At 49.2% G+C, this 27825-nt stretch overlaps 2 protein-coding genes across 2 annotated transcripts in view; one reads left to right on the forward strand and one right to left on the reverse strand.

The window, feature by feature from the left end:
- The window catches only part of LOC128270742 (paired box pox-neuro protein), a 35763-nt gene extending 18621 nt beyond the window's left edge, over positions 1 to 17142 (forward strand). The window contains exons 3-9 of the mRNA XM_053008158.1: positions 4601 to 4741; positions 4827 to 4906; positions 12408 to 12600; positions 15754 to 15958; positions 16061 to 16428; positions 16501 to 16703; positions 16783 to 17142. Of these exons, the coding sequence (XP_052864118.1) occupies positions 4601 to 4741; positions 4827 to 4906; positions 12408 to 12600; positions 15754 to 15958; positions 16061 to 16428; positions 16501 to 16703; positions 16783 to 17142 (1550 nt within the window). The remainder of the gene's footprint in view (positions 1 to 4600; positions 4742 to 4826; positions 4907 to 12407; positions 12601 to 15753; positions 15959 to 16060; positions 16429 to 16500; positions 16704 to 16782) is intronic.
- Positions 17143 to 18846: 1704 nt separating this feature from the next.
- LOC128275426 (epidermal growth factor receptor) overlaps positions 18847 to 27825 on the reverse strand; it is a 31948-nt gene continuing 22969 nt past the window's right edge. The window contains exons 2-8 of the mRNA XM_053013919.1: positions 24196 to 24916; positions 23610 to 24117; positions 23371 to 23542; positions 23165 to 23297; positions 22778 to 23085; positions 20754 to 22714; positions 18847 to 20594 (exon numbers count right to left, since the gene is read on the reverse strand). Coding sequence (XP_052869879.1) covers positions 20235 to 20594; positions 20754 to 22714; positions 22778 to 23085; positions 23165 to 23297; positions 23371 to 23542; positions 23610 to 24117; positions 24196 to 24916 — 4163 coding nt within the window. The 3' untranslated portion in view covers positions 18847 to 20234. The remainder of the gene's footprint in view (positions 20595 to 20753; positions 22715 to 22777; positions 23086 to 23164; positions 23298 to 23370; positions 23543 to 23609; positions 24118 to 24195; positions 24917 to 27825) is intronic.

The raw sequence follows: 27825 nt of genomic DNA on the forward strand, positions 1-27825 counted from the left end.
TCCGAGTGCGCGAGCGCAAACGAGAAGCAAAACCCGCCGCCGTCCGTTGATATCCGTGTCCGTTGGCCAACCAGCCCCAGGATTGACCGGTTCCGCGTCCATTGCACCACCACCACCTGGCACCGCGTGCACGGAACCGCGCACTGCTTCGTCCCGTTTTTTGAGCCACGGTTTTTGTTTTGGTATTTAAAATTATTTCCTAAATGAGCCTCGGGCGTGCTCCGATTTGAGCCACGTCTTCGACCTACAAAAAAGGGCCAGCGAGACTCCCGAGCGGCCGGGAAATGTGCCAGCCGGAGGTGCGGAGGCGCAGCGGTTCACGCATTCCATTTGCAGGATCCCGAACCCCGAGAAAGGACGGCCGTCGGGTAATGAAGCCATATCGGGGGCCCACTCCGTGTGCCGGTTCTGTCGGTCCGATATTAAAAAGCATAAACATATTTCCCGGTTGCCGATCCGGGAGCCCGTCCGGTCTCCATCTAGGGGGAGGCTCACCGGAGAGACATCATAATTATATCCCATCAATCAATTCGCACACCACATATTTCACCCTTTCCGACGGGGCGACGGTATTTTCGATGCCCGTCGATACTCGACTCGTTATGATCGATTTTTGAGACCTGCTTCCCGGTCTTCCCGGTGAGCGGCCGGTTTTCCGCCGGCCCAGGGCGGCCGACACGTATCTGTGTCATTACGGCGAGGAGGCTATCGGGCCGCTAATTTTGTGACAGCTTTTTGTCCTCTCGATCGCTCACGGCGAGTCCGCCACGGCTGCCGTCGATTAGGATTCATCGGCGGTCGCGATGTGATCGCCATCCGTGATCGCAAATCTGTAGCTCTGGTGACTCCTACAATCGCCGCCCGCCGCCATCCGGACCGGAGTGAGCAGATCTTGATCAGTGATCTTCTCGACGAAGCTGGCAAGCATTTTTTTTTGCTCACCCAAAACACGTCGCGAGTCGGTCGCTTCCCGATGATGCTCATTACCGATGCTGTCATCGATGTGATCGGTGAACGCTTGGAGATGGTTAAATTTTTATCACGCTTTACGATCACGGACGATGCATTGCACGCGGCTCCCTGTAGGGGGAAATGGCGAAAAAATCTCTTTAGCGCGGTCAGTCGATATGATTTTATGCTTACCGAAGGAGATGCGCTCAACGCGACGCGGCTATGGTTCGGCGTCATGTTTAATTCATTTGCTCCCAGAGCGTCACCGGCCGGCCGAGTGGCAGACAGGTCCTCGCTTCGGTGGAAGAAGGATCGTCGGTTTTCGGGTTTTTGCTGTCGATGGTGCGAATTTGATGAATCGCACCACATAAAACATATCGGCGACGTTTGCATAGGATTTGGCAACGATACACCTGAAAAGCGCACTAAAGGAGTTAAGAAACGGAAATTGCAATTAACTGAAAAAATGATGACTATTTTACTGTAATTGACAGCAGTTTAAAGAAATAAGTTTATCGGTTTATTACCATTTTTTTATTTGACAACTATTAAAATAAGAGGTTAATAGTTTAATTAATTACTTAATTAACAGTACAGAATATTAAAATTAGATAAATATAACGCACTAACTTCACGTAACTAATAAAAAAATGCCAAAGAACGAAATTAATAGGAGTCAAAACGGAAAATTAAATTACCAATTCAAAGAACACATTAATTTGATTCAATTAAATATTAAACCATTAAAACGCCGATTGATTTTTTCCTTTGTGACCTTACTCTGCTATTAGGAGATGCTGTTTCGAACATGCGAATTACGCCGTGCAGTTGACTTCCCTTTTTTATGGCCACGCAGAACAGCGTACGCCATATTCTAAATCAATAACAGAATCTAATCATTGGTTTGGAATGCGCTAATAAATATTCAAATCAAACCGTACAATGGAGCTCCAATTTTTGGGTGGCATGCTGGCGCAAGGTGTGGCATCGAAGGTTCTAGTTTAGATGTCATCCACGTCATCCGATTTACATACCGCCCAGAGCCGACGGTGTTCGATTTATGCTCTCGGCGATCGACCGTCGTCGAAGTGTTGCCCTAATTATGGCTCGTGCTATCCTTGCCATCATCTCTGGCCCGTGCGCTCGAGGACATACTCGGCTCTTGTGTGCGTTCGCGTTGAACGATCAGTACGCGTCGGCACGCGGCAAAGCTTTGATCGATCGCGTTTGTAATTATGGTGTCTGCAAATTTAAGTGAAAAGCACCGAAAATTCGAGCAACCGCGCTCGATGCGTCTCGGCCACAGGTGCTATGTTGCAAAGGATCAGTCGTTTCGTTTTGGCACAGAAACCTACATTGCCATTGGATGCGTCTGGTCAGCTGTGAAGCACGGCACATTTCGGTTGCGTTCGAAAAGAGGTACTTCTGCTGCAAAGAAGGCACTTTCGACGACCGTCGGCTTGCAATCGCGTTCACGTTTCGGTTGCTGTACAGGAGTAAGTGAATTTGTTTGAACATGTAATTACACTTCATTAGGAAGTCGCGTGCCGACCATTTTAACTCGGGTTACCAAAGAACCGGGGAACAAAGTGACGCAAAATAAAATACAGAGCAGAGGCACAGAAAGGTGTTCTCCTGGGCAAGAGCAAGCGGAATTCAGTTCAGGCCACAACATTGTACTTTAATGCTGACCTTTAACGTTCGGCTGAACATTCTAAGCTTAGGTTCAAACGGTGATGCGATGTCCTTTTCCGTTGCGCTTCAAGCGCAGTACGAAAAGTTTGTCCCGCTACACCTGGTCCTCCGTTAATGTGCGACAGGCAGCAGGACAATCGGAAAGCATCATGCAATGATGATGGCTTCGCCGTGTCATTCGCCGGAGGGGCTCTGGGGTCCTCAAGGCGCCTGCCGACGATGCCGCCGTTTCTAACCCAATTTCGGTTTGATTGAAGTAAATGCATTGCTGCCGATGGGAGGTTAGCAATTTTGTCATTAGCCCCGTGTGCAGGTGTGTCTGTTGCGCTTTTGGATTATGTTTTTTTTTTCTTTGTATTATGCTCTTGGGCGGTGTTTTCTCCGGCAGCACCGACCGCCGGTGAATGATCCGGCTGCGTTCACGTAGCCGGACAAGGAATGACTTTAATTGTTGCGCTAGGCTATAATTAAGTTGATGCGAGGATGATGGCTTTAAAGTAGCGCAGTAAAGTTTGTGAGTGTTTTCGATACTCAGTTCCGTGCACGTTTAGTCATAGGACATGTAAAATTAGGGGAAGACTCAATTCTGTTCGCACAAATTGTTTGGCCATCTCGGTTGGTATGAAACAATGGCGTTGTGCCAATTCGAAAGAATGGCGCTTTTTTGTGCTAATTTTCATTTTGATCAAATGATAAAACACATTTTGATGACAACTTAATTGAATATGTGAATCAATTTCGAACGATGTTCAACTGTATTATGTGGCTTCTGTAGACGATAAGGAATGAGGCGCGTTGAGCATAACAGACTTGAATGATTTTGTATCGTTTATAACATTATTTTCTATGAGCTCAGTACTTTTAACATTTTTATTATATCAGTACTCAGTACTTTTAACATTTATATTTTATTATACCAATTTATATATTTCCACAAAAGTCAAAAGTTCACTTACTACAGTGAAATAGTTTGATCGTTTTTCTTTTATTATTTTAAGTCAAGATTGAAATAAATTTAAAATTTGCTTAAATCATCACATTCACTGCCCAGGCCTGGAAATAGTTGTTGACGAGACGCTGTATTGACCAACATGGTATTAAAATTATTCTTTCAAAATCACCATGATGACCATATTACCTAAATTTTAATACATATTTTAATTTAAAAATGAAAAATAATAATCGAGCATAAAAAACCTCTGAAATAGTTAAGTGAGTTTGTAAATTTTGTAGAGTGTAGTAAAATCAAGTAAATAATGTCGAATGCTTGTTTGAAGTTAGATAAAATAATATTTTAATTTTACACACTTCCCCGCCACAAACGGTTTCGCTTCTTAAGGTTCTGCTGCCTTGCTGCTGCTTCCTTGCCCGAATGTTTGAATTCGTCTCACGAATGCAATCGCGTGGAGGGCAGCATCTGGCCAGGCTCCGAGCGGACATTCCATGGGCGACATTCTTTTCCCGAACCGCAACATTTCATAACGCAATCATCATAACCTTTATGACGGGATGAAGCCGGGGAAGTTAATTGCACGGAACGGCCGTCGCCCGAGGTTCCGTTGATGCTCATTACGCGGCGCAAAAGTATGTCCCGCGGACCGGTGCGGTGCGATTTGCGCGCGGTTTTTCGCGTGAAATTTCGTACCGTGATGTGACACTTTCGGGGCCGTTAATTGGGGAGCCAGCGGGCCGCGAGCCAATTTTCCTCACCATCCTTAGCACGTCCGGACGCCGTCGGGCGGGGGGCCGTTCGACGGTCCTAATGGGTCGCGGCCAGAAATAAAAACCAAACCCAAATGCCATTTGCCTCACGTGCTCACGTTCGATTTATGCTCCGACGGCCTATCGACCGACGGATTGTGTTTCGTGGCCCCTCGCTTATCTTATGCTGTTTTTATGTATCACTTACCGTTTCTCTATCTCTTGCTCTTTCACTTCTTCCGTCTCGGTCCAGGCCAGGCCGGAGTCAACCAGCTGGGAGGAGTCTTCGTCAATGGCCGCCCGCTGCCGGACATCGTCCGTCGGCGAATCGTGGAGTTGGCGCTGATGGGTGTCCGGCCCTGCGACATCTCCCGCCAGCTACTCGTTTCTCACGGTAAGGGCACCCCCACGGGGACTGACCGCCGGGCGGACTTAATTAAATCGATCGATTAACCATATCTCCTCTCCTCCGTCGGCAGGTTGCGTTTCGAAGATTCTGACCCGCTTCTACGAAACCGGATCGATACGGCCCGGCTCGATCGGTGGCAGCAAAACCAAGGTGAGTGCGACCAAGGATAACGGCAAAAGGATAAAGGCTTCGGCCGGGGGTCCCTTAAGTGTATCGGAAGTGCGCCATCTTAATTATGGCCGCCCAGTCCACCGAAAAGGACCTTCCTTCGAATCGTGGAGAGACCGTTTCGGCCACGCCGCGCTCGAACTCGCGCGTTACACCGGCACCAATAATGAACTGTGAAGGAAGGTCCTTTCGGAGGGGCCCACCAAAAATGGATTCCTTTCTAGCCATCCTTCCGGTCGATGACGACGACGGCGACAGCAAACGGCAAAACACTTAACTGTCAGGGGCCGCGCGCCGGGCCAACTAATTGCGTATCGTAAACAATTCCCGTTCCTCTCCGGGCGTGTCCTGTTTTGGGCCCTCGCGTGATCCGTGCACCGTTTTTCGGTACATTTGCCTACGGCTGGCCGCGGTGGGAAAAAGAACATCGTAAATGTGGGGCGCGGGGCACGGGCCACCCCGGGACCAAATTGAAAGCCCGATCGGAAAGGACAGATAGGCACCTCCCCCCTCAGGGTTGGTGGAGATAATTATTTATAATGTGAACCAATATGTCACTGTCATATTTCGTTGGCCCGGTTGGTCCGTTCCGATGCGCAGGCGGGCGGAAACTTCAAAACGGGTGGTCAAAGGGCTGGCCAGCGCGCAGAACTCCATCAAAGGAGGCTCACTTGCCGGGGTGGTTCACTATCTTGATGCTTCGAAATGGAACTGCCATGCCGGAAGGATTCTCACAGGACCTGCACACAAGTCCTGTGAAATGAGTGTTGAAATATGGGCTACCGCCGCCCGGGACAGGATGTTCGGTTCGGGATGAGTTTTGCTCTCTACTCAGCCGCTGAGCCGGAGTGTAGTAATTGCTTTTTATTGGTCATAATTTTAAAACATTGAACCGCGAGCTTTGGTGGCTTTTATTTCGGAATTTATGATTCTCATTACACGAAAAGCGGGTTCCATTGCGACACATTTGCGGCTACTATTTATTGAATAAGACTAGAGATTAGTGGGTTCGTGATCATGTTTCAATCGTAAATTAGGCGACCCAGCGAGGATCGTGGTTTGTTAGTAGGACCTCTTCATTTACACGAAAGTCTAGGGAGTTAGGCTCACAATAACATGCCGCTTTTTATGGTCGTTGATCGTATCTAAAATGGGACTCTAGCAACGGACAAAGCAGCACCTAATTGTCTCAAAGAGGTTTACATAACAATGAATAAGCATAGCATATAAGCATATTGTAAAATGGTTACTGCGTATTCAAACCACACGCAAGAAGATATTCAATATAATCTGAACCATTTCATTTAATTCTATATCAAGTACTGGCATTGTTTATTATGCTGTATCTATAACTGCTGCATTGTATTGTCTCTTATTGGATGATTTTGGCAAACAGCCCTATCCTAGTTTTGCCAAACAACAAAAGTTTCATGAGTTTTTCTTTCTCTTTCTCAATTTACCAGTAAAAAATTACTATGAATTGATCAACAGAGTCACGATTCAACAGATTTGTTCACATAATTTAAAGCTTGAGTTTTTGGTTTTTCACGTCTATTTCCTTGGCTTGGTCGGCATTAAAACAGATTTTTCGGCGTTTTACACGATCTTACTTCCTGGTGACGTATCCGAACGGCTTCCCTTCTCGATTCCCGCTGGATGCATTGCAAAACTCCGACCTGCAGAATTTGATTCGATTTGTTCGAAAACAACCCGAAAAAAATGGTGAAAAAAACGACCCTAAATGGTTTTTCGGGTCGTCTTGTCGGGACGACGAAGTTTTGACGATATTTTTAGCGGATTTTTCCGATTAAAAAAAATGACCACACGCTGACAGCGTGTTACGGAAACCACCCAAAACACTGGAATGGCCAAAAAGTGGCGCAGAATGCGAAAACCTCTGCGTTAGGTCGAGAAGAAAAGCGCGAGTAGTGTTTTCTCAAATGTTTTCCCAAATGTTTTCCCTGAAGCTTCCGATGGAAACTGAATTTCTTTCATGCGTTGCTGCGAGTCTTACCTTACTTTCCACACGCGTTTCTTTCGGTGGCCAATTTCTTTCCAATAGGTAAATAAAGGAAATTCTACCGGCGACTTGAGGCTTTAAAGGTGATCTCCTCTTGCGGTGGCCGCATCCTGTTCGCTAAACCGATCTATGAGCGAGCGAGAGACAAAACAGAGAAAAGAGAAAAAAAAAGAAGAGAGAACAACATAATAAAAGCTTTGCAATTAAAATACTGCACGGCCCTTCTTTTCTGAGAACAAAATCCCTCAAAAAACTTATGTCAATAGCAGGATGCCCTTAGGACAACATTACTTTTATCATTTTCTTGTTACACTCAAACGTCACGCGGGTTGTGGCAGGGCTGGGTGCCGATTTGTTTGCATTGTTATGATTTGCTCCATAACAAACCGGTGACAAATGTGTGTCGCAGATCCGGGTGCGCCACGCTAGCGCTCAACACCCGAGACACGCAGCTACCGGAAACATTATCCACTTATCAAACCATTATCACATCATTTGCTGTGCGGAGGCGCACTGTTTGCACTGCACAACCATGATACGATTTTCCCGAACCGAGATCCCTAACCCCACATAAACCCGTGGAGGGCACGCTCTTCCGGGGTTCGATTTTTCTTTTTGGGATAGGGTTGATTAAAGGGTGGCAAGTAGGTGATTGATGATTGAGGTAATAATGTTGACACGGAGAACTGAGTATATGAAAATTGGTGCTCGATTCGGGGCAGGTGAAAATAAGGAAGTCGCTTCTAGGTAGACAATTTGGTTTATTTTGGCAATCACCGCTTTTGTTGTGTAGATCCTTTGAAATAAAGTATTGCTTAAAATATCTTTTAACTTAAAGTATTGCTGCCTCTACGCTCTGTCGTGTGTGTTCCACATTAGCCTACCCAGCCAAACCCAAATCCCGATCGATAGTGAGGCTCCCGCTTATCATTACGCTTCCGCTGAAGGGCGTGGGAATTGTAACATATTCACCGACCGAAGCCCAAAAATAACCCACAGTAATTATAAATCACCGGAAAAGTAATCACTCATTTTCGGTGGCCGGGTTCGGTGTTGGTCTTTTTTTCCGGCCAGGCTTCTGTGCGTGTGGCTTACCGTATCGATCGTTTCGGAACGGGCTCCGCAATATGCAACTGACAGCCCAGTTGCCAGAGTGTCGATTGCAGCAAAAGTGCACCGAGTGGCTCCTTCGATCGGTCGATCGGAATCAGTGTCGACGGTGCGATCCGTGGTGCAGCTGGTCCGCGCTCGATCTGGTCGCGTATTAATTTATGCTAATGCTATGGTGCTTTGCCTTTTCGCCGCACTTAGGTGTTCGCGACCGTGTTCGGTGGCGGCTCGGCCGGAGCACGCCGGCCGCCGGAAGGCACGTCGCCGGTGGTCGATCGTGTCTTGTTCACACTCCGTGTTCGCCACCGTTCTCGTTGCCCAGAAACCCAGTTCCGAACGGTACATGCGAGCAGCGTTTGGGGCCCACTTTTTTGAGGCCCACGATTCAAACGGCCAGATAACGCGGGACTCGTAAAATTCAATTTAAATTTACTAAATCGCCGCTTCCTCTCACCCGGACCCGGTCACCGGCCGAGCCGGCCGAGGGCCGTACATGGCGTCGGTTGGTAGATTGGTCGGTAGAGATTGTATCGCTGTGAGGCTACGGCCGCCGGTCACTTGGCCGGTTGTATATGATTTATGTATGCGCAGCACCCCGGGTACGGTGCTCCCATTGCCCGACGGCTTCCAGAGTTTCCGCAGCCAGCCAGTTCAGAAAGAGACAACCGGCGGTGACAAACCGGACAACGCGGACAGCGATTCGCGGTCGGGCATTATGCTCGAGCATAACTCCTCCTTTTTTCCCCACGAGAGACGTTTCGAATTTCTTCTTTCTCCGGAAACGGTTCCACGGTGTCCAATGTGTGCCTGCGGTGTGTGTGTGTGCGCGGTTCGGTTCCAAATATGGGTTGATGATTTATTCAGAGTCCGGGAGACGGGTTTCGAGATTGGGAGTTTGGGACAGATTCATTCATCCCGTTGCGGGCCATTCATGCCGGGTTGCCTTATTCGGTTTTTCGACAGCTTTCGATTAAGAAGAAGACGCGTTTGTGGATTAAAAAGAATTTTCTCTTATAACGAAGCACAGGCAATGGACAATCAAGGAGCATGTTTTATGTATTTGTAGCAACAAGGATGTTAAGTATCTTACCTAAACGTTCGGCTGAATGGTATGGATTGAATAATGAATGCTTTATGTAAAAATAAGACTTGCGATTGTTGTTTCTTTTTTGTATTTTTGTCTAAACTGCAAAATGTAATAAGGCCAAGCTTGAAGGCTATCTATTGATTAGTTTGTTTCCAACAGCTCATTTTGGAGTATTCGCCAATGCCAACACTCCCAGGGCGACTCGAAATGAGAAATACATTACTAAAAGGAAGAAATTGGCTCGCTTAATTCACCGTTGTTGCATCATAGACATAGTAAAATTGTAGAACGCTTCATTCGAATCAGTTCGAAAGGATTTGGTCGTTGCTTTGGAAATCAAATGCGGCGTTACAAGAATTGTTTCAAAAAGCTCACGAAAGGCGATCAATAAGAAATTTTTGTTGACAAATTATCGATTAATGTGAATAATGAAAGAATGTTTCGTCCTGAAAAGGTTCTAAATCAAATATGAAATGTAATACGAGTCCTAGAATACGGGAAAAGTGTTGAATAAGTACCCACGGTCTAGCTATTCGAATCACTCGCAACAATTCCATGATGTTGGCTTCGGCACAGAAAATAGCTATTACACGTCTCTGTCCCGATGTGTACCTTCGTCCCATCGATTCAATGTCTCGCAATGGTTCTTCTGCCACCTTCAGCAGCCCCGAAGCACCGCCGCCGTGCCCATTAAAAGGTGCATTTGGTTCCCCGTTGGCTTAATGAAATCAATTTGATATGTTGTCGAACATCGGTGGGTCTTACCGCAGCTCGACGATGCTCAGCGACAGGCTCACGACGGGCTACGGTGCAAGTGGCAGAAAGCTAGCGATTTTGATAAAATCGTTACCCGTGCTTATGCCGATTATGGTTGGCCATTACCCGAATCAGATACCATCGCAGCGCCGTGCAATATAATGATCGGCGGCAACCGGCTCGAGCTCGGGACACAATCAAGAGTGCCGGGCCAGGGAATCGACAGGCGATCAGCTGCTCGAATCTCACGCCAACGGCCAAGGTGTTAATAATCTTGTAAAATATTCATCAACCCGACTCCGCAGTCGGCAGAATAGAACGCCGAAAGGTTCGCATGCATTGCCGCCACCGGCCATCGGTCGGAACAATAAAATAATTTCCACTATTTTCCAACAAATCCTTGCGATCCTCCCGGTGACGGCGGCGGGCAGAATGTTACAAAATGTCCAATCACCAGCATTCGCCGCCGAGGGCGGTAATTAATTTATTTTACGACACCAATCGGCCCTGATCGCGGGAGTCAACAGACATCGTTGCACATTCGCAGACCCCAGCCACCCAAGCAAGCGCTAAGAGGGCATTGGGAGCAATAAAAAGGGCTCGGACTTACCGGACCTCGGCCAATGCGATTGTAACCGAGCGCGACGATAACAAAACGGGCTACAATTAAAATGATTTGTACTTTCAATTTACATAAATTCCTTGTTGCTGCGTTGCAATCCGAAGCATGGACGTGGACGCCAAATACGCCTGTCCACTGGCATGTCTGCGCGATTGAGAGCTCGAATTATTGTTGCGTTGACCTTCGTTGATTACGCACGGCACAGGTTGGTTACGTTTTAATATCAGTTCACCTGCCACTTTGCCAAAACGGCGCACTCAATACATTGTGTTGAATTGTCCTTAGCATCGCCATACAGGATTATGAGCTGTTTTGCCATAATGTTAGGTTGGTTCGGAAAAGGTATTACAATGGTTCGATTTAGAAGCGAAGGTCCAACGCATTCGGGCTGCAAATACTAGTTTCCGGTGTCCCTTGTTCCATTCTGGTCGGTTCCTGTTTCAACTTTTATGTCCAAGATTTTCATTCGTTCGCAGTGGAATCAATTTATGGCAACCATTTAATGCATAGTTTTGTAGTGTGCCGAAAGATAAAACAGTTTTAAATGAGTTACTTTATTTCATTTTATCGCTCGGGTGACATTCCCGATGTTTATGGCCATCTGACAGACGATAAACTTCGAGTATTTCCGCGTTCATAGCGAACTCCTAAACCAAAATTGTCGGCTCGTCGATCATTTTTCCTTAGAAAATTCCACAAAAGTACGAGTCCGAGAACCACTTTCTAGTTCGGAATTCGGCCAAACCGCGGGCCACGCTCGGTGGTATCGCGCCTAGCAGGAGCTGAGAGTTTATAGTTAAACGGCTGGAACCGAAGTGGAAAACCGTCCCCCAAATCGGGGCCCCTGCTCCTGATAAGCACTTCGATTGTGCGCCCGTGAAATGGCCTTCCCGGCCGTGGAAATGCGTTTTTAGTGGGGAATTAATTCCCCATAGCGATCAGATTGCTGCTCCTCCTTGCGTGTATCGTGCGCGCCCGGACCTCGATTTTCCGTGGGTGCCGTGAAGCTCAGTTCCAATTCCTAACTTCAACCCTCCTTGTCAGCTAAGCCAAAAAAACAAAAAGAAAACTAACAACTTTAGATCGGCCGTTATCGAAAGAGACGGCCCCCTGACGGGAAGGACCTCCAGGGTTCCAGCCGCTTTCGGTTTCAATTTTCCCGACAATAAAGCTCGCTTCGCCGCTTTGCCAATCTCGTAAAACGAAGCGATTTATAACGTCCGGCCGCGACTCGGGGTCAACGAGGTAGGACCGTAAATTCTCACCCGGTCACTGATTGGAGTGGGAGCCTTTTTGGTCCCTGCCCCGGTCCCTGGAATGTGCTTCTTGCTGTCGGCAGGTCTCGGGAAAGTGGGTAGGTGCTGAGTGGTGAGATTTATAATTGGACCCTATGATTGATGCTTTCCAGTGACCACCGCCTTTCATTCGACAACAAATTAGGCAGTGAGTGGGGCAGTGCTCTGGCTACCGGCTGCGGCGTCTTGCACGCGAATGCGACAAAATACGATTTATTGGTGCAATTTCGCGGTCAGTCGCGATATGGTTGCTACATGCTTATGAATTTCCATAATGGAGTGCGAATGCCAGCGCCGGAGCCACACTTCCATCCATCCCGACCCGTTCCGGAGACGTTCCGGCCGGTGGGGAACTAGATTGCTAGGGTCGAATTATGGCTGATAAGCAGCGCGCCCGGTGGAGCGCAAATTTATGGTGGCAATATAATAAATGACCATATACAAGAGCATGTTGCAGTTCCGATCCCGAGGCAGGGCTTACCCGGGGGCGGCCGGAACTTTATGGCTAAACGAACGGGGGAACGATAGGGCGCGCAACACTTCGTGCCAGGGATTGACAAAAAACACTTTCTGCTTCTTTCGTTTCGTTCCAGCAAGTGGCGACCCCGACGGTGGTGAAGAAAATACTGCGCTTCAAGCAGGAAAATCCGGGCATGTTCGCTTGGGAAATTCGCGATCAGCTCCTCAGCCAGCGGATATGCGACCCCAACACGATACCGTCGGTTAGCTCCGTCAACCGGATACTCAGGAACGGTGGCATGTGGACCGATGATATGACTTCGAACGGTAAGTAAGAACCGAGGGCGGCAGCGGGGGGTTTTATGATTCGCACCTCTTCCTCACCAGTCAAGCCGGTGTTAATTTGCTTAATCCGATTCGCATTGCTATTACACCGCTACAAAGTGGCGTTGCAATTATGCTGTACATGGACTTTAATTGCCCCGGGGGGCCTATCGTGACATTGTTTAGCGTTAACAAAGTTCCTCAAACACGAAACAAGGCTTGCGTGCGTGTCGGGATTCTTGTCCGTTCGGGGTCTAATACTTTCTTTTTAATAGGCTTTATTCTCGTACTCTAGTCATTGTTTCAAATTGATTAAAGGACAAATTATGATTCTTTAAAACAATTCCTTTAAAGCATATTGAATTAACGATTCCGAATTATCGGTGGAAGGTCCTAAAAATACGACGAGAAATTAATTGAAAACTTGCACGTCACAGGAGGTGTCGATGTCTTGAATCCAATGATTATGCCTCACTCTTTTCGTATCAATGGAATTCAGTACAAAGTTCCTGTTCAATTGGAACAAAAGGCGAATTTTTTGCGACATAATGATTTGTTTTAAGCAGCAAATAAATTTGGATAAACATTGGTACATTGGTTTTTTCCCGAAGATGCATTTTATCAGCCACGCTGTAACTGTCATCAGACTGTCTATAGGGTCAAATTTTCAATCATTCCATTTTGCATATTTTATAAGAAATACTAATACCACTTCGACTGAGTCAAGTTGGTTCGCAAAATGTTTTCCAAAAAGCCTTTTAATGATACTAGTAATAAGTCTACGAAGTTGGCCCACATGAACGAACTTTCTTCAAATACAATACGTTTTCATATGCCACATTGGCTGACGTTCCATTAGACGGTACAATACGCAGCAAAAGGAAAGATCATCACCAGCAGTGGACACGTTTGAATTCTCACGATATTGACCCACGATAGCTGCAAATGGGCGAAATGAAGCAATCAGTGTGATCGTTGCGGATTTTAAATCCGATTCCGAACTTGCGATAATTATCCACGAAAGGTGTGTCTGCCCTTTTGAATTGTCTTTTTAATTAAGCTCGAGACTGTCACAGAAATCGGAGTGAAAGGGCCTCTGATTGATCGATGACGTCGGGCCACTGACAGCGCGTTATCATTACCGCTACCTTTTTGACACCATCCCCACCATCATCATCATCATCATCATTACAGCGTATCACTTCATCTTGGAGTGCGCCAGCACTTTGACAACATTATCAACATTACGGCCACGGCCCCCACACCTGGCTCGGACCATCTTGGAACGTGGTCGGCTCCAAGGAAAACCCCCCCCAAGACCAAACACGACGCACGACGCGGCCAAAAGTGACAAATTTGTTGACATTAAAACACACTCATTACCGGGTGCAAGCATTTTTGGGGCGAGTTGCTAATTAAATTTGCATAATTTATCACGCGCCGCTGCACCCGTGGTCGACCCCTTTCCTTTTACCCGGAGCAGATGTGCCCGAGTGTCGGAACATTAACGAAGACATCATCATTTCCGCTGATCACCGTGATCAGGCTCGTGCGCCACGAGCCACGCTCCCTCGTTCCAAATCACTTACCCGCAATTGAGTGCAATTGTCAATGAGGGCGCACTACGCGTTTGCTTTTGGGGTCCTTTCCTCCTTCGCTGCCTTTCTTGCTGCCGTGGGCCCGTTTCTTCTTCTTCTGTCGGTGCATCTTGGCCCGCTCTTTTCGCAGTTGTCGGCTGCAATTTGATAATTACGAGACGCGGGCAATGAGAGTGCTTGTCAGGACACACAATCTGTCGGTGATCTGCGCCATGTTTGTGCTCCCGATGGGACCGCCGCCACCGCCGAGGGTCTTTATTAGCTCACTTAATCACCACCTCACGACCGGCTGGCAGCGAGTCCCGGTGTGTGTCCGAAGGATCCGAATGAAAGCATACACCGTCGAAACGTACGGATGCCACCAAATTGGCCCCAGACAGGCGCATCCGCCGTTCGTTTAGCGCCCTCTTCAGCTGTTGGCCAGTGGTCGGAAGGCGCGAATTTCGGCGAGCGCGCTCCTTTTCATTATGATTTTATGTAAATTTTCATCACTTTCCGCGCCGGCTAAGAGAGGATAAGGGTGTACAAAAAATGACGGATCTCCAGAATCCGGCAAGGTGTCGATTTGATTTTGGCTTTCGGTGGCCAGCGTTTGGTGTATTTTGCAAAGATTGGCCCCAATCAGACAGGGGCGATCGATTTATGATGTGTTTTCGGTGAGCGGCGTTTTAAGGGCAGTTTTACACCGTTCGTTGAAAGTATCGGAGCATTATAAAATTACATTACAATTTATGAAAATGTTAACAAAATTTGGTGATACTTGATAGAATGCAAAGGAAAATGGTTCGTATTTTTATTTATTTATTTAACAAACACAGTTAGCGGGCAACGTAGCCTAGAACGGAACAGTCATTAGGAATGCATGAACGCAAAAGATCACGACACTGATCAAAGAACATATTAAAGTTACATATTGAGAACATATTAAAGAACTGACGAAAAATTGTTGTACTTACGACAGAAATCTTGTAACGAGTCATTATGTCCGGTGAGGGATGACCGCGCATTAATTCTGAGCTCCAGGTTCGATCGTCCTCTCAAATATCGGTCAGGAGCTGGAAAGTTAAATCGAGCAAGGAGTGTCGGCGAGTCAATATAGGAAGTCATGATCTTAAATGCCAATAAAGATTGAGCCGATCGTTTACTGTCCTCGAGTGATCATAGCCCAAGGCAACGCGTTTTAAAATGTGGTAGTCGATCATGCCAATTTTGTAGACTAAGGCATTATTTTAGACGCATGCTGCTACATATGGTTATGGTTTCTTCAAAAAATTTATTAAAAGCAATGAAAGCTTCTTCGTATCAATTCGTATGAAACTGTTCTATCTAAAGTCAGTAACTCGGCAATGCTCTTGAACATTTTTTAAAATAATCCCTGAAACATACATAATAAAGATCGCTCTTTTTTACAAAAAATCGATTGCATAAAATCATTATTTAGGTCATTTTACTAAAAGTTTGTGAGCCCAGAACATGGGTCGTGGTTTAATATAAAATCGTTTTAAGACTTTCAAAACAATTCGTTTTCTTCTCTCTATCGCTCTCTCTGCCGGTCCAGAACAAATGCTCCGAGAGTCATCCCATTCGACCGCGGCCTACATGCAGTCCAAGTCGATGGCCCACCCGCTCTACAGTCAAACGCTCGAGCAGCACCAAGCCCTCCTCAGTCAGTATCGCTACAGTATGGCCGCGGTTTCGCCGGAACACGTCACCAAACCGGCCGGCCACCCCGCGCACAACCTGCCGCATCAACAACAGCACCCGCACCACCACCACCACCACCAACACCACCACCCAGCGCAGCACCAAAACCACCCGCAGCATCATCCGCACACCGTGTCCTCCTACGGCCCAGGACCTCTCAGTCAGACGGCGACGGGCTCGCTGCCCGTCCAGAGGACGGCCGCCATCAACATCATACAGCACGAAGGACTCACCATCACCAAGACGCCCGCCACCGACCTCCACCAGCCCGCGATCCACCACCCGCACCACCCACCACAGTCCCTGACCGGTGGAGTCAGTAAGCCATCGCCTGCGATCAGCCTGCCGGACCTAAGCTCCCCGAAGCCGGACGCCAAAAGTGAACCCTCGTCCTCCACGCGCTCCACACCCACCAGCACTCCGACGACGTCCTCGTCTGCGCCCGCGACCACCACCTCCCAAATGCCGCCCGGTTATCTGCCCAAACACTGGATCTGGAACACGAGCCTGTTCTACGCGGCCAACCGGGGCTCCGTTCCGGTGCCGTCCGGCACCGAGGCCTCCTCGATGGCGGCCGCAACGGCAGCGGCGGCGGCCGCAGCAGCAGCGGCAGCGGCCGCGGCCGCTTTCCCCCACGGGTACTTCACCTACGGCAATCCGTTCGGTGCGAGCGGAGCGTTCGGGGCACAGCTTGAGGCCGGTAGCCTACGCAGTGATACGACCGCGTCGAATACGTCCTCGTCGCCGGTGCAGATCACCGACGTCAACAGTGACGATTCCTCCGACAACCACGACGATTTGCGGGTAGGTTCCAGACCAGCTTTAGTGCGAATCTTTCGCAGACTTTAATTGGACCTATTCTCGCGCTCTTCTTCCGTTCTAGACCGCCATCTCGAAGAAGCGGAACCCGTACTCGATCGAGGAGCTGCTCAAGAAGCCCGAGAGCAAACGGCAGAAGATGGTCGATGGCGTTACCATTACGCGCCTTTCGTCGCCACCGGCCAAGGGGGACGACAAGTACTACCCATCGTCGCCGTCCTCTCCGTCCGCCTCCCCGACCAAGTCCTGTCCGTCACCACCGATCGCCAGTGTGGCCCCGATCCCCCTGCGGCTATCGTCCTCGTCGTCCCCGTGCTCGGTCGGCGAGGAGTCCGAGGCGGCCAGCATCGTGTCGGCGGTCGTTCGCTCGAAGCTAAACGATACCAATAGCGAAACCAATATCAATATCGAAATTTGTGATTGAAATCCTCTCCCCCGGGGTGGTGGGCGGCAGGGAGTGTGTCGCCGGTGGTAGAGAAACGTTAGAAATTAGCCAGTCCACCAAATGTACAGAGAGAGCGCTCAGAGCGCACAGAGGACACAGTCTTCGTTTCGTGGCGTTGGTGGGAGTCTAAGTTGAGTTTCTTATTTTACTGTCACACGCCTAGGGTTTTAGATGTAAGCAAAAATTGCGGTACAGTCGGTAGGATAGACCATTAGCGAAGGGGGCACTGGTAGAGTATCCCAAACGGGTAGACTGTAAGCTAATTTATTGAGGGTGTACTATTTGTTTTGTTTTAGTTCCCGTAAGGTTCTGTAAAAATAGGTAAAGAAAAATAGGCGTACTCAACACGGAATATGTATTATTGTACTACAATGGCAAGGCAAGGCAATAAAATTAATGTCAAAAGCAAAGAATGTGTAAACATGTGTAAGAGTCAAATATTTTAGTCCGAAACATACGCTCACTTGAACTTCATTTTAATATGGGCCAGTTCCTTAGGCCCTCAATTTTGATTTCCGGCGTTTTGATTCCGAAAGAGCTTCACATTTGGGAACAAATTGGGATTACCTAAGGCACCATGCTTCGGTTAGCCAACGCTGTGCTGGATATCTCGAAAAGGCCTCCGAAAGCCAATCCATAGGCGTTTAAAGGGACAAAAAGTTACCAAATTCTAAGCCAATATCAATTACACAGCTCATACAAATTGGTCGTAGAAATTTGCATTTTTACGTCAGAATTCTTTGTTCGCCTTTGTGACGATCCGATCCTTTCCACACTCATTTCTTTTCAAATGGCGCTTGGAATTGAATGTCTCTGGGGGTTAGATTAAAAGTTTTCCTAAAATATAAGCTTACCATATTTTTTAAAATAATTGCGAAACTGATAAGCTGCCAATATTTTGGTTTATTTAGGCATAGGCGATCCTTATAATGCTGTAGGCAGCCATCTCTTGCTACTCCTTCTATTTTGTCTTTTTTCTGTAAAACATTTAAAAGTTCTAGGTTCTTTTCTCACTCAATTATACGCTATAAATTGTACAAGTTTCACGTTTTCCAGAATATCTGTAAAAATACTAGTCGAAGAACAAATTTCTAGCAAAGTGGACGAGAATTTACTTCAACTAATATTTATTTCGCTTTTGAATGCTCAAAGACAAACGATGGCCGAGAATCATCTAGATATAATTATTTTTTGATTAATTTAATTATCAATTTTTCAATATAATTATTGGTTATTAATTATTAATTATCAAGCTTATTTAAAAAGAATTTTGAACCTTAACGGCTCCTGACAGCATCAAGGGTTGAGGTTCGACTGTTTCGTTTTTGAGTGAAATATTTCACGCTCAGCGTACAATCTTTTCCAGTTGCATGCAAACCGTTTGAATTCGTTTTGTTGCAAATGGCGGATACGTCCGTTGTAAAGTATCGGCAAATAATATGAAGTCGTTTTATTATTTACCGGTAGTTTATTCCAGGAGTTACGAGAATTTACAATTCTGATCCTTATTGCAGTCCCAAGTCTCGAAACTTCGACGACTAGATACATTTCTTTCACTCGAAGTACTCGTAATAAAAAGGCACAACACTCGGATTATTGCTTTAAAATATTTATAATTTAAAATGTCAACAAGTGAGCGTTCCTCGATACATTTTTACCTAAAACCACACGTACACACTAGCACTTGCGTTCGTGCTCGGTCTAGGATTGCTTCATACCGCCATTCGCAGTGTCGCGAGCACGCCTCCGCCAACCGGACTCAAAAAATGGCACGATTTCGTTTCTGCAGTACGTTTCTTCCGGCGAGTCCGGCGTTTGGCAACTCTGTGTGCATGAGTCGCGTGTGCTTGCGTTGCAATCAGGACACTGTGGAACAGGTTGCTGTTTGAACAGCGTTCGCTTGTCGACGTTCTATTAAAAATCCTTCTCTACTAGCTCCCTAGCTCGTTGCCACTTCGCTACCCATACGCTCTAATGCAAGCTCGACTAAAATGGAGCCCTCTGGTTTCCTGGATTCTACCGTATATCAGCCCTTATATCAGCGGCCCTAGCGGCCTATGTACATAAAACTATCTATATATCTGGTTTCTAGAGAACACCGCAGCGATCCGCTATATTCGATATCCAATAATACCTGCAGGCTTCCCACGTATGTACCGTATGTACAATGTCATCTTCCTTCAACTGTATCACCTAACAAACGAAAACAATAGTACGCGCAGCCGAATGGGTTATTCTCTATTCCGTTATTGCTATTCCCTCGATATCGCACAATGAGGAGCAAGAGTAGGGACATTCGCCCGACGTTCCCTCGGAGTCCGATACTAGTGACCTCTCCTGTGTGTGTGTTAAGTAGTCTTGTGCAGGCAAGCAGTTTGGGTTTTGGGTGGGTTTTTCGACACATTTCGGTTTCTTCGTTAGCTCACTTTTTTGCGTTGGCGCCCGTCTCCTCTAAATGCTACTTTTAATGCTAAACTTGTCTAAACTTTGTCTCCGGAACGTGCTGTAGTTGGTGTTCCGGCTCTTGGCGAGAGACTCGGGAAATCTGTGTTCATCGATCTGTTGTAAGGTTATTTGTATGTGGGTTTTTTGTAGACGTTGCTCGTTGAATGTTCCAGGCCTTACATTTAAAATCGTGGCATTTAAAGTACAAATTTAAAAGTAGTATCACAGGTATTCCAATGAAATATTTATATATAAAACCCCTCTTTCTATAGCTTCTTTTCAACTCTGGCAAACTGTCTATCCTAAGGGTGTGTCACGGGCTCAGTGTGTGTTGAATGGCTGCAAGCGGCTTCTTAACTCCAGTATTTATAGCAGAAGACGCCAGTCAACCACCCCTAAACCGAACCGATCACTAACGGATCAGGATCCTCTGCTGTAGACATTTAAGTACGCTAATAACCATACTCCCTCTCTGTCTCCCGAATGTAAATGCAGACCATCCGAAGTTCCGAAGGCACATCTCGCTACTTAAAATCAAATAACTGTTGCTAAAACAAAAAACTTCGAACGAAGAAGGCTCACCTCTCGGCTTCCCGTCGGGGGTCCCGGGGGTTGGCAAGAGAGGCTTAGACAGTGGTTTCGTTGCGGTGCAGCGGGATCAGCTCGCGCTGCAGATCGTTGTAGTACTCGTGCTCGGAGGAGGTCGCTTCCGTTTCCGTCGGCGACAGCGGTATGCCAATCGTTTGGGTCGGCGGTGACTGGGGCTCGTGCAGTGCGGCGGCGGAAGACGTCGTGGTCGCTGCCGCCACTGGACCCGCTACCGGTTGGAGCGGGATGATGGCCTGCGTTGCTTCGTTGCTGGGGTTTTTCGTAGACCCAACGCTCGCGTTGCTCGGGCTGGGTGTGTGGCTGATGGGCAGGGTGGCCCCGCTGATGGACGACACGGGACCGTTGGAAGACGACGAGTGATGCGATAACTGCGAGAGCTGCGTTTGGTGATGGTGTTGCTGTTGCTGGTGCTGTTGCTGCTGAAGTTGGTGTTGCTGGTGGAGCACCTGCAGCGGTTGTTGGATCGGTTGCAGTTGAATCTGGGACTGGTGGTGATGATGATGGAGCGGATGGTGGTGCCCGCCGCCGTTCGGCACCGTGGGCGAGTTCGGCGGAGGCGTGCCAAGGGCCATGGCTTGCACCGAACCCATCAGGTACTCGGGATTATCGACGCTGGCCGGCACACCGATCAGGTCCATGTAGCCGGGCGTGGACTGCGCTTGACTTTGGCACGTCGGCATCAGGTAGTCGTCCTCGTCCAGCGGCAAATTCAACCGGATACCCCCCACACCGACTTCCTTCGCGGCACTATCAGTCTCGTCGTCCGGTTTCAGCGGGTCCTTGCAGTAGCGCAGCGATTTCGGCGCATCCTCTGACGGTTCCACGGCCGACGGTCCCGGAAGCATCAAGTGTGCGGGTCGGTTCGCTTTCGGTTGCAGATACTCGTCGCCCTCGGCGATCGTACTCGGCACGTCGATCGTGGTGGACGTCGGCCCGGCCGGACTCGAGACGGGCGCCAGCGTCCGAATGAGATCCTTCTCGTCCTGGTTCGTGTACGACGGGAGGCGCATAAACTTGTCGCCCGGGATCATCAGATAGCGGCCCGGATCGCGCGCCTTCTCGGCGAACATTTCCGCCAGTTGCTTGAAGGTGGGCCGGGAGTCCGCGTCGAGCACCCAGCACGACAACAGAATGCAGTAGATGTCGAGTGAGCAAATGTCGGGCTGCGGGAGCTTGTGGCCAATCTCGATCAGCTCGGGCACATCCTTGGCGGGAACGTTCTCGTATGGGCGCGCCCCGTACGTCAGCAGTTCCCAGATCGTGACGGCGAATGCCCATACGTCGCTTTTGCTCGTAAACACTCGATGGCGGATGCACTCGAGGGCGAGCCACTTGATGGGCATTTTGCCACCGGCCGCCCGGTATTCGTCACACCCGTAATCGAGCAGTTTGGCCAGTCCGAAATCGGTAATCTTCACGCAGGACGGTGTCTGAACGAGCACGTTCCGGGCGGCGAGGTCACGGTGCACCAGTCGGCGCTCCTCCAGGTAGGCCATCCCGCGGGCAATCTGGGTGGACCAGTTCAGGAGCGCCTTCGAGCCGATCTTGTCCTTGTTGTTGCGCACGTAGTCCAGCAGACACCCGAGCGGCATCAGCTGCGTGATGAGCATCATCTGTGAGGTCATGCAGACGGCCAGCAACTTCAGCAGGTTCGGGTGCTCGACCGACGCCATGATGTAGGCCTCATCCAGGAACTCCTTGCTCGACTCCGACCCCGATATCTCCATCAGCACCTTGATCGCGACCGGTATCTTGACGCTCTCGCCCTCCGGCATCCACACGCCCTTGAAGACGCGTCCGAACGCACCCATCCCCAGCACACCGCCCCGCCGGATCTCCGCTTCCTTGATGATGCGCAGCTTCGTCAGGTTTGGGCCCACGTTCGATGGCCGCAACGGTTCCGAATCCTCACAGCCTGCCAGTGCCATCGTCATCTTGACCGCATCCTTCTTGTTCTTCTGCCTACTGCAGATACAGTAGGCCGACATGATGACCACACAAAACACCAGCACAAACAGCCCGACCAGGATCACACTGGACTGGGTTTGAGCCTCCAGCCGGAACCCGCTCTGGAGCGGATCGGTCGAACAGTACGGTCCAATCTTGCCCGTCTCCTGCGGGAACCGCTTGTACGGGTGCGACGGCGGGCAGATCGATGTACAGTTGAACGTGGTCGAGTTGTCGTACGGATCGCCCTCGAACAGCTTCAGGTTGCGGCACTCGTCACACGCGTCCGGCCCCACCCCGTGGCACCCGCGGCACTCCTTGTGGCACGGATGGCAGATGCGCGTTTCCTCGTTCGCATAATGATCCAGCGGACACTCGTCCTCGCACTGTTCGCCCTTCTTGTACCCGGCACACTCCTGACAGAACTGCTCGTGGAACCCGTATCCGGTGCACTTCTTGCACCGCGGGTGACACTTCCGGCAGACCGCTTTCCCGGACAGGTGCTTCAGCGGTCCTTCCTCCTGCAGCACCCAATCACTGTAGTAGCCATCTGGAAGAGGTTAGAAGTGCGTGAGTTAGAGAGTCCCAAGGAGTCAGGTCGCTCTGGACTTACCTGGACATGGTTCGTCCTTCATCAGGCACCGTTCGATCGTGGCATCGCTACCGATAATCGCTCGATCACAAGAAACGCACCCATCGGTGGCGATCGTGTCCCGCGGTCCGTTGCACCCAACGCACGTCTTGTGGCACTTGACGCAGGTCCCGTTCAGGGCGTACTTCATGACCGGACACTCCGACACACAGAACTTGCCGTCCTTCACGTTCACGCACGAGCCACAGTTGTCCGCGTTCGGTCCGTAGCAGAAGTCCTTGCACTCCGGGTGGCAATCTTCGCACGTCTTCGAATTCACCTGATAGATTCTGTGTACCGGGTATTAGAAATGACATACGGGTTAGGACACTGAACTGAGGATGCTCCGTGCGCTTCGAGGATACATACCGTGGTAGACTCTTGCAGCTATCCAAACACTTGCCCTCGTACACAAAGTTCTTGCACTCCAGGCACTGCTCCGGGCCCTTGCCCCAGCAGCCGGACTTGGTGCACTGCTCCGAGCACTGCATTCCGGATGCGTCTGTGAAGCGAAAAGAATCACTTAGCGTTACTTGTCCAAGATCCCCACCTACCCAACACCAGAAGATACTTACGACACTCGCTCGAGGCGCGGTTCCTGTGGATCATCGTTTCGTGGTCGCTGCTCTTCTTGATCTTCAGCCAGTCGATCTCCTCCACGAAGCACAGATTGCTGTTCTCCAGTATCACGATCGAGCCCGAGTTGACGCGTTTCAGTGACTTCAGTTCCAGGGATTTCAGAGAAGTCTGCGAAAGAGAGATCGAGAGGGTTAGCACCAGTGTCGAGGGTCGGAAAGTCCAGCGTCACACCTACCTTCACGATGTAGACCGAGGCGAAGAAGTTCTCCTTCAGCTGGCGGCCACCGATCACCTCCAGGTTGCGGAAGTACGAGAGGTTCGTAAAGTCCGGATGGTCGCCCTGGATGTTGATGAAGCCGGTGATCTCCTTGACCGTGGAGAATACCTCCAGCCGGTCCGGGTGTATCTTGATGTAGCGCGGTCCGAACGAGAAGTTCGAGAACACCTGCTGGTAGCCGGTGAACGTTTGGTCCAGGATCTCCAGCGAGCCCTCGATGATGGTGCAGTCCCGGTACTTGCCGATGTTGTCCGAGTGGACAACACCCTCTCCCTGGCAGGTTTTAGGACACGCCCCGTTACACGGCACGCACTCGCCATTCTGGGGCGTCTTGTTCGGCGGACAGGTCCGCACACACGCCCCATTATCCTTGAGCAAGTGTTCTGGGCAGTTCCGGACACAGGTCGCTCCGTATGCGTACTTTCCGTCTGGATTCGGTTCCCAGAGGTAGTTGATTGGGTTGTATCTGAAATGGACGACGAAGGACGCGTGATTCCAGCCAGTTGTCCCAAGAGCAGAATCGTCCCCCGGGGGGGTTACTTACCGCTGCATCGGAGGGCACTCCTGCTTGCACTCGCCGTCGTCGTAGAAGTTCTTGCACGCCAGACAGTCCTCCTGGGTTGGGCCGGTGCAACCTCCGGCACAGAACAGGTGACAGCACTCGCGTGGCTTCGAACCGAAGCAACGGCCCTGCGAGCACTGGGGTGAGCAGTTGAGCTTGCTAAACTTCTGACAGTTGTGCGCTCCCTCGCCCCAACAGCCGACCTCGCAGGTATGGTGACAAGGCGGGCACTCGCGCTCCGGGGACGTGAAGTTGAACGTGTACCGAATGTTCGCCTGCGGATCGGACAGGATCTCCTCCCAGTTGATCGAGCGCACGTGGCAGAGGTTGTAGTTGTTGAAGATACCGGCCGACCCGCTCAGGATGTCGCGAAGTGCCGGCATCTCGAGCGTGTTCATCTGCGAGAACGACACGAACAGGCCGAACTCGTCGTCCCACTTGTTCAGCTTGAAGGTGGTGCGCCCACGGATGATCTGTAGCCGGGGCAGGATCACCTGCGGGATGTCGACGTGGCTGATCAGCACGTAGCCCGTCACCTCGCGGATGTGCTGCAGGAAGCCGAGGTCGTAGGAACCGTTCTGTATCCAGGTGATCTCCAGGTTGCCATCGACGTACGTACAGTTCGTGTACCGATCGCGCAGATTCTTGTAGTGATACTCCCGGTTCGATGGCACCGACATCCGTCCGTTCGTGCCGATGCATACTGGGGAAGGGAGCGAGAAAAAAGGCAGCGGGTCAGCACAATCTTTCTCTGGTGACGTCCTTCGGACGCGTCGATCGGACGATCAATATTTATGAAAGCGCCAATGAAGCACGTGCCCTGGACGGGTCGGCGATTTGACAGGACGGGTCTTGGTGTCAGATTGGATTGGAGTTCGAACGACCACCGACAGAGGGTCCACTCTTTGGTTCCAAATGTATTATTTATCATTTCACCCGGTGTCGGACGCAGGCCATAAGCCACTCTCCTACCGAGACCACAAGAACCATGTTTTGCTGTTGCTGTTTTGCGAGGACCCCGTCCCGACCCAAGGTGCCGTGTTAGTTATGTGGTGCACGTTCGTTATATGAATGTATAATGAAGCGGGTGTAGGTTTTGGGGAGACCCGACGGCGGTTTTATTGACCCGACGTCTCCATCAGGCATTCCTGGGCGTCCGACCCGGGGCCGGAGAGTGGAGAACTCGAACTAGACCACGGCCGGCTAATCCGAAACAGAACACACAGGCAAGTAACAACCGAAACGGCGTCGTCGTCGTCGACCGGGAAGAGACCGCCGTTGATGGCCCGGGGGGTTGTTGTTTGCGGTTCGGGCTTTGGGCGATAAAAAAGGGCCCCCATAAAGTGTTTGTCATGTCGCCCTCTTGCCCTCTCTGAAGAACTGGACGGACGGGTGGACGGGCGGGCGAACACCGAGCCGAGAATTCATCACGGTTTATGGCCTTTTGCAGACAGAGAGAGAGTCAACATTGTCAACGCGCCGTCGACGTGGGACCACCAAGAGACCTCAGCCCGGCTCTCACCCCTGTATTTGACCAACTGTTCCAGCGAGCGAGAGGTTATGGCTTCGCTGGCCTGGCTTGGCCAGCGATCCGGGGTCCGGGGTAATCCGGGGTCACATGACCTTACCGGACGGTGTGGCCACTACTTTCCGTGTCCAGCTCGGGTCGTGTTGTTTGGGGCAGTCCGAAGAAACGCCTCCAGAACGTGCGCCGAGGGAGCGTTACTACTGTTTTGCTGTGAACGCCAAAACTGGCCCGACGAAAGTGGGCGACAGAGATGTTGCTTTTCAAATTAAAATTAATCCACACTCTCGCTTTTCTGCCGGCCTGGCCAGTGGGTGGCTTGTTGTTGTCGCACGCCCCCCCACACGAACGTTTTTATAGCCGTTTGTAGGTGTTCCCCTTTGTATAGAAAGCTTTTCGATAGTCATCCATCTTTTTTTGGGCGGTTCGCCGCTTAACCACGCATCGAAATCAATACAGCTCCGATCGAACGCACAGAAGGACACCCTCTCTCTCTCGCGCGCGTTGCTTCTCGAGTGGTCCCCGGACACAATAGTCTCCGATTACGCGCCGCTAATCGGATTAGTAGTTAATTTATTGTTTGGTTAATTTAAAGTGCTTCACTCTCTTGGTCGGTTGTATCTGCGCCACTCATTCACTCACTCTGGTCCAAGCAGTCCGACTTGCGGCGGGAAAGAAACCAGTAGGCTGTGCTACAAAATGGCTGACAGCCTCATCGCTCGTATTTCGTGAGGATGTCTAGCAAAAGCTTTGGGGCGGCGATAAAACTGATTTAATGCAATTGTATAGGACATATCCTAAATCACGAAGACACCAAACGCAGAGCGTAGCGTTCCCGGCCCCCGGGAACATTGTTGTTGAAAAGAGTGTCTTATGGTAATGGTGCCGCGACGGCACCGGGGACCGAAACTGACCACCCATGCATCGACGGATAAGAGCTTGATGCTGACGACGATCGCTGCCGATCATGCTGCGTATCCGAGGTGTAGAGTATTGTTGTGGTTGGAGAAACAGCGGTTTTTGGGGAATTTAATGGACCGCCCAGCGAAAGGTGTTACATCGATGAGAGTGTGTGTGTGTGTGGTGAGAAATTTGGCACCATCGTTGGCACTCTAGGAGGCACTTTCACCTAATCTCAATCAATGTGCGAAATTTTACCTCAATTTCGGCTCAATTTCACAACCCAGGTGGGAAAAGAGCCACGGACCGCCACCGTGAATATACTACGTGGGTTCGAAATATGGTGAGCCTGTTCTCCAGACAGCATTTCCAGATGGTAATGTAAATGGCTTCGCATAATTTGGTTGGATTTTTGGATCATTTGGATTCAGAACTTGTTTAAAACGTAGAGTCATACGTATAACAATTTCTCGTCATTTCTTGACCTCAATATGTCCCTTGATCAGTGTCGTGATGTTTTTCCTTTCCCGTCTTCTTAGCAACTGTTTCAATAATGTTACTGTTGAATTCGTATATTCGTGTATGTTTCTCTTTAAATACCGGTAACAAGCTTCAGTGCTACTAGTTCTAAGTTCTAAGTTAACTCTGTAAGATTAGGCTACGTTGCCAGTTGACTGTTTTGTGTAAAAATAAATAATGATAAATAAGTAAACAAAACCCTTCTGTTGATGATTCTTGCGAATCGATTAAGGGTTTCATCGAACGAAACAATGGAATGTAAAATGGATTACAAACATTTGGTTTCCTGATTTATCTTGATTTATCTAAGGACGAGCCTTTAATTTTTGTTGATCACTACCAGAGCATCAATTTAAATTTTTGCACTCAAATTGATATGTTGACTGTTAGACGATCCACTATTTTCTTGATCTTCTCTTCAATTTCTTATGATCAGTTCCTTAGGTGTATCAATATTGTATATCCATATTTACAAGGATGTGACCATTGATGAGAGGTTTGGCACACACAGTTTATCATAGACGACTACTTTTTTAGAAAGCTTAAGCACTTAATTATTCAAAAAGTAGTACAAATCGTAGTAAGTAGGAAGTAAAATCGAAACTCTTCTAGCGCACTGAAGAGGTGAAGAATATTGATCCAAAACGTCAGCCGCGCCACTTTCCCAA

The sequence above is a fragment of the Anopheles cruzii genome, chromosome 3 (genome assembly GCF_943734635.1).
Source record: "Anopheles cruzii chromosome 3, idAnoCruzAS_RS32_06, whole genome shotgun sequence".
Taxonomy (NCBI): domain Eukaryota; kingdom Metazoa; phylum Arthropoda; class Insecta; order Diptera; family Culicidae; genus Anopheles; species Anopheles cruzii.